The following is a 6,638-nucleotide window of genomic DNA, read 5'->3' as shown; positions in this document are numbered from 1 at the left end:
CTTGTACCTCCCAACCCCCATCCCCTCCCCATGCCCCCCGTCCCCCCAGCCCTGTCTCCACAAAATCCCTCGTTCCGCTCTCCCCCGTGCCCTCCGTGCCCCCCCGTGCCCCCCTCTACCCCCTCATGCCCCCCGTGCCCCCCCGTACCCCTCTGCCCCCCTGTGCCCCCCCGTGCCCCCCGTGCCCACCGCTGCTGGAAGCGCTCGTTGATGGACACCCAGACGTCGAAGTAGATGCGGGGCTGGCTCACGTTGTACCGGGGCAGGAGGCGGCTCAGGCACGACGAGTATTGTTTGAGCATGTCCGCGTGGTCCCGCCAGCGCCGGCTCTGCGTGAACACCTGCGGGACGGCACCGGGGCTGCGGGCACCGGGGGGCACCCGGAGGGACTGGGGGGGGACCGGGGGGGACCGGGGAGACACCGGGGAGACTGGGGGCACTGGGAGGGGACTGGGGCAGTGAGGGCTGGGGGCACTGGGGGATTGGAGAACAAGGGGTGGGAGCAATGAGGGACTCAGGGGAAAAAGGGGGGGGTAAGAATAAAGGATTGGGTGGAATGGGGGATGAGAGAGAAATGAGGGGGGGATGAGGCATGAGGGGGAATGGGGGATGGGGGGAATGAGGGATGGGGGAATATGGGATGGGGGGAATGGGGGATGGGGGGATGGGGGAAACTGAGGCACAAGGAGAGAAAGGAGAGGTGGGGAAACTTGAGACACGGGGGGAGGAAAGGAAGGACGGGGGAACTGAGGCACAAGTGGGGTGTCCTGTGGGGGTCCTCGTGTGGGGGGGGGGTAATGGGAGAATGTGGGGGAAGTGGAGGCACAGGGGGAAAATGAGGGATGGGGGCAACTGAGGCACAGAGGGAAAATCAGGCACTGGGGAAACTGAGGTTTGGGGGGGTCCCGTGGGAAGGTACCTGTGCTTGGATGGGGGAAACTGAGGCATGGGGGGGGGTTGGCTTAAAACATTAAGTTTATGTGGACTGATCAAAGCTGGGAACACCCTGTCCTTCCCCCCCCCTGTCCTGGGGCACCCCTCACCCCTGGTCCCAGGCAGCCCCCTGGGTGGGGGGGTCACTCACCCCTGGTTTCAGGTAGCCCACCTCCCCGGTGAGCCCGTCCCTGTAGGTGATCTTGACGTGCTGGTGGAAGCGGGAGTGGACCATCATGTCCCAGGAGTAGCCATAGAGCCCGTTGGTCCAGTTGTTGTAGCCCTGGGGGGGCACAGGGGGTGGGTCACAGGACATGGGGGTGGGTCACAGCAGAGCACAGGGGTCTCCACCCCGGGGGGGACAAGGAGGGACCCCCATATCTCCCCTCCTGCCTCCCCTGGCAATGGCCTCACCCTGTGCCCCCCATCTCACCCCCTGCCCCTCAGCCCTGCCCCTGTGCCCCCCCAGCAGCCCCCCTTTACCACCGTGCCCCCCAAATGCCCTGTTCCAGAGTCCCCCAGCCCTAAGGGCCCTTTCACCCTTTCTGAGTCCCCCAAAACGCCCCCACATCCCCCAAAATGGCCCCACACCCCCCAAAAGCCCGTGTTCCCCCAAAGTGCCCCCACATCCTCAAAAAGAGACACCATGTCCTGAAAAACCTCCCATGTCCCAAAATTAACTTCACACCCCCAAAATACCCCCATATACCCAAAAATGTCCTAGAAGCACCCCCACATCCCCCAAATGAACAGCCCCCGTGTCCCCAAAATGCCCCTGTATCCCCCAAAATACCCATGTCCCCCAAAATGACACCCCACATCCCCCCAAAATGCTCCCACAGGTCCCAAAATGTCCCTCATGCCCCGCAAAATACCCCTCATATGCCCAAAAATACCTCCATGTCCTCAAAAATGCCCTCCCACACCCGAAAATACCCGCCACGTCCTCAAAAACACCCCGATCCCCCCCAAAATGCCACTCACACCCCCCTCAAATGTCCTCTACATGCCCCAAAATGCCACCCACGCCCCCAAAAACACATCCACGTCCCCCAAAACATCCCTCACATCCCCAAAAACGCCCCACGCATCCCTGAACCCCGTCCCTGTGTCCCCCAAACCCCTCCTCATGTCCCCCAAACCCCTCCTCATGTCCCCCAAACCCCTCCCCCGTGTCCCCACCCCCTCCCCGTGCCCCCCCTGTGCCCACCGGGGTGATGAAGTGGGAGTAGGGCAGGAAGAGCTGCTCCAGCACGTAGAGGATGGTGAAGGCTGCAGCCAAGTGCTGGCGAGGCCGAAGGCCCCCCCCGCGCCCCCCGGCCCCCGTAGTGGCAGTCGGGGCTGGGCTGGGGGGGCTTCGTGCTGGGCAGGACCCCCCTGAGCCACAGGGGGCACCGGGCCACGAGCCCCCGCGGCCACTCGGGCCGGCAGAACAGGCCGTTGGTGGCCAGCATGGTGTAGGAGAACATCCCTGGGGACAGGGGGGACATTTAGGGACCTCCTGCACCCCGGGGGGCACCGAGGGACCCTCCTGCACCTTGAGGGAGCTGTGGGGACAGAGGGGGGACGGGGTGCCCCTGTCGGGAACAGGGCAGAACTCGAGGGGGTTCCTGCCCAGGGTCAGAGCGCTCTGGGCACGTCTGGGTGCCAGGATGGGGCTGATTTGGGGGATGTCTGGGTGCCAGGATGGGGCTGATTTAGGGGATGTCCAGGTGCCCCTACCACGGCTGGAGGGGATTTGGGGGCTGGTGGGGGGGAATTTTGCCCTGGCTGGGGGTGGTTTAAGGGGTGTTTGGGTGCCCCTGCCATGGCTGGGGGGGATTTACAGGGGTTTGGGGAGTGTCCCTGCCCAGGCTGCGGGTGTTTTGGGGGGGTCCCTGCCCTAGCTGAGGGTGCTTAAGGAGGGTGATAGGGTGACTGGAAGGCCCTACCCAGCGGGTGGCCCTGCCCAGGTTGGGGGTGTTTTGGGGGTGCCCAGGGAGGGTCCTTGGCCCAGGTTAGGGGTGCTCTGTGGGATGGGAAGGTGCTCCTGCCCAGGCTCAGGGTGTTTTGGGGGCTGGAGGGTGCCCCTGCCCTGGCTGGGGGTGCTTGGGGGGGTACTGGGGGTGCGGGGGGGGTACTGGGGGTGCCATGCCCCCCCTCACCAATGCTGAAGAGCTGGGAGTTCATGCAGTGGAAGTAGGTGACGAAGACGAGGGCGAGGGGCCGCGTGGCATCGAAGAAGAGCAGGAAACCCGCAGAGAGGTCGAGCACCAGCCCCCCCCCCGTGCACCACCAGCAGGCTGGTCAGCTCCTCCGACAGCACCAGCCTGGCCACAGAGCCTTCCTCAGCATCAGCCTCACCCTGACACCCTCCTCAGCCTCACCCCAGCACCCCGTCACCCTCCTCATCCTCCCTTTCCTCACTCCGACACCCTCCTCATCCTCCGACACCCTCATCCTCACCCCGCCTGCCACCCCCTCTCATCCTCACCCCATTACCTTCCTCTTCCTCACCCCATTGCCTCCCTCACCTTCCTCATCCTGTCCCTGTCCCACTTCTCATCCTCAGCCCAGACCCATCACCCCATCGCCTTCCTCATCCCTTCCTCATCTTCACTCTGACCCCGTTGCCCATCCTCATCCCCGTCCCCCTCCTCATCCTCACCCTTAACCCATCCCTCTGACACTCTCATCTTCACCCCACCCCCCCTCCTCCTTCTCACCCCACCTGTCGCACCCTCCTCATCCTCACCCCGAACCCCTCACCTCCAATGCATCCCCACTGCCCCCCTTGTCACCCTCCTCATCCTCACCCCGACCCCATCAACTCCCTTCCCACTCCTCACCCCCAGCCTCCTCCATCCCTGCCCCCTGCCCACCCCCTGTGCCCCCCCAGACCTGAAGGGGGAGAAGAGCCAGTGCCGGGCGAGGGAGCCCATGGAGAAGCCCCCGACCCAGTCCCCGTCCAGCTTCTTCAGCCCCGCGATGAAGTACACGATGAACACCTGGGGGGCACGAAGGCAGGGGGAGTCAGGGGGTTCAGGGGGTCCCAGAGGGGGTCCCGGGGGGGCTCTGGGGGTTCCTGGGGCAGGGGCACCCACCTGGGCACGCAGCAGGGCGTAGTTCCACAGCGGGACGTGGGCGTTGCGCTTCCGGGGACGGAACAGCCCGTCCACGGACCTGGGGGGACACCGGGGACAGAGGGGGGACCAGGTCACTGTCACCCCACTGCCAGAGCTGTGGGAACACGTGCCACCACCCCACAGGGACAGAGAGCCACAGGGACACCCCCTGGGGACCCTGGTGCCAAAGGAGACCCCGGGTCCTGTGCCACCCACTGGGGACACCATGGCCTGAGCCACCCCCGGGGATCCCAGGGTCACTGGGGACCCCAGGACCTGTGTGACCCCCTGGGGGACCCTGTGCCACAGGGGATTTCAGGACCTGTGTCACCCCTGGGTACTCAGTGCCACGAGGGACCCCGCTGCCACAGGGGACCCCATGACCTGTGCCACCTGCTTAGGGACACCAAAACCATGGGGGACCCCAGAACCTGTGCCACCCCATGGGGACACCCCCTGAGCACACAGCACCACAGGGACCCCGCTGCCATGGGGCACTTCGGGGTCTGGGCCACCCCGTTGGGGCCCTGGTGCCACAGGGGACCTCAGAACCTCTGGGGGCCACCCCATGGGGACCCCAGGCCCTGTGTCACCTGGGACCACCCACCCTGCTGCCTCACAGAGCCCCTGACCCGGGATCCCCAGTGCCCCCCCGTCCCCCCGGGTGCCCACCCATAGCGGTCTGCGCCCAGCAGTGCCAGCTGGAAGCCCAGCAGCCCGTAGAGGTAGGAGTGGTTGTTCCAGGAGGTTTTGTCCAGCAGGAACAGGTACCAGTACGGGCACAGGAAGGCGACGCAGCTCAGCCGGTAGCAGCACCCCAACATGATGCCCAGCGCCCCTGCAGGCACGGGACCCTCAGTGTGTCCCCTGGCCCCTCCCACTGCCACCCCTGCCCTGTCCCCAGCCCTCCTCCCAGTCCAGTGCCAGACCCCAACACGATGCCCAGTGCCCTGTGGGCACCCCACATTCTGTGTCACCCTGTGTCCCCCTGGGAACCCTCTTGGTGCCACCCCCTCTGCCTGTCCCCAGACTTCCCAAGCTCCTCTCCCAGTCCATCACAGTCACAGTGCCCATTCCCACCCCAGTGCCAGTCCCCACCATGGTTTCTGTCCCCATCCCACCCTCGTTTCTGTCCCAGTGCCATCCCAGTGCCCCTCTCCCTGCCTTGGTCCCCACACTGTCCCAGCACCACCCCCCCCCCTGTCCCCTTCCGTGTCCCCCCCCCCCCCTAGCTTCCCTCCCAGTCCATCCCAGTGCCCATTCCCACCCCAGTGCCCGTCCCCACTGTGGCTCCTGTCCCCATTCTACCCTCGTTTCTGCCCAGTACCAGCCCATTTGTCCCCGTGTCCCCATCTTCCCCCAATTCCTCTCCCAGTCCATCCCAGTGCCCATTCCCACCCCAGTGCCCGTCCCCCTCCCACCCCCATTTCTGCCCCTGTGCCATCCTCTGCCTGTCCCCCCCCGCCCGGTGCCCTCCCCGTCCCTCCCAGCCCGTACCCAGGAACATGACGGTGTAGAGCAGGTACATCCAGTCGAGGGGCAGGGGCTGCAGGAAGGGCAGGAGGGGAAAGCGACAAACCTCGAGCCCGTCCAGGTACCGCTGGTCCAGGTGGCCCAGCCCCCGCTCCTGCGGCACGTCCAGCGCCATCAGCAGCCCTGGGGAACGGGGGGGGTCAGTGACCCCCGTCCGGGCGGGCACTGACCCCCCTCCAGCCCCAAACCGCTGCCCAACCTTTGCTCCGGTGCTGACACGTTACTGCCCGGCCGCCTCCATCCCCCTCGGAGAGCAGGGACCCCCCCGGATCCCAGCTATGCCTCTCCCAAAGCCCCTGAGCCCCCCCGGGCCCGGTCTCTCTGTCCCCCAGAGTCCCCCCGGAGCCCTCCCGGAGCGCCCCCCGTTCCTCCCAGCCTCCGTTTTCCGTGTCTTTCCCGGAGCCCCTCCAGCCCGCGAAGCCACTGTGGACCCCACAGCCCCGTTTCCCCGTCCCCCCGGTTATTCCCCCGAAACTCCCCCCGGCCTTCCCCCGGCCCCCCCAGTCCCGGTCCCCCCGGAGCCCCCCGGTGCCCCCCAGCCCCGCTCTCCCCGTCCCCTCAGCGGCCCCCCGAGTTCCAGTGCCCCCGGGGGCCACCCGGAGCCCCCCCGCTCCTCCCAGCCCCGGAGCTCTCTCCGGGTGCCCCGCAGCCCCGGTACCCCCGGAGCGCCTCTGGTGTTCCCCCAGCCCCGGAGACCCCCCGTCCCCCCGGTCCCCGCTGACCGAAGGCGGCGCGGAAGGCTCCGAGCGCCGCGGGGTCCTGCGGCCGGTGCATCAGCCGGACGAAGCGGTGCCACCGCGTCAGGTCCCGCAGCTCGAACCCGAGCAGCCGCCGCGCCAGCCCGGGGCCGGTCCCGGGTTTCCCGGAGGGGCCGGGGGGACCCGGGGGTGGCCCCGCCGCCGCCTCCCCCCGCTCCGGCCGCCTCCGCCGCGCCGGGCCTGCCGGGGGTCACAGGTCAGGGGCCGCAGGGCGGGGATCCCAGCCCAGGGGTCTCTTCCCGGGGGTCCCGCGCCCCCGCCCCGTTCCCGGTTCCCCGCTCCCCGTTCCCGGTTCCCCGCTCCCCGTTCC

At 67.4% G+C, this 6,638-nt stretch overlaps 1 protein-coding gene across 1 annotated transcript in view; it reads right to left on the bottom strand.

Annotated features, from left to right (window-relative positions):
* Positions 1–5,852, bottom strand: part of GGCX (gamma-glutamyl carboxylase) — an 8,994-nt gene extending 3,142 nt beyond the window's left edge. Inside the window, 10 exon segments of the mRNA XM_027697597.1 lie at positions 190–341; positions 1,085–1,216; positions 2,144–2,258; positions 2,260–2,404; positions 3,078–3,198; positions 3,200–3,242; positions 3,814–3,920; positions 4,017–4,095; positions 4,710–4,875; positions 5,535–5,852. Of these exon segments, the coding sequence (XP_027553398.1) occupies positions 190–341; positions 1,085–1,216; positions 2,144–2,258; positions 2,260–2,404; positions 3,078–3,198; positions 3,200–3,242; positions 3,814–3,920; positions 4,017–4,095; positions 4,710–4,875; positions 5,535–5,685 (1,211 nt within the window). The 5' untranslated portion in view covers positions 5,686–5,852.
* Positions 5,853–6,638: the final 786 nt, after the last annotated feature.

Source organism: Neopelma chrysocephalum, unplaced genomic scaffold (assembly GCF_003984885.1).
Source record: "Neopelma chrysocephalum unplaced genomic scaffold, ASM398488v2 Primary Assembly neopelma1_120, whole genome shotgun sequence".
NCBI classification, from domain to species: domain Eukaryota; kingdom Metazoa; phylum Chordata; class Aves; order Passeriformes; family Pipridae; genus Neopelma; species Neopelma chrysocephalum.
This window is presented reverse-complemented; position numbering and strand designations above follow the sequence as displayed.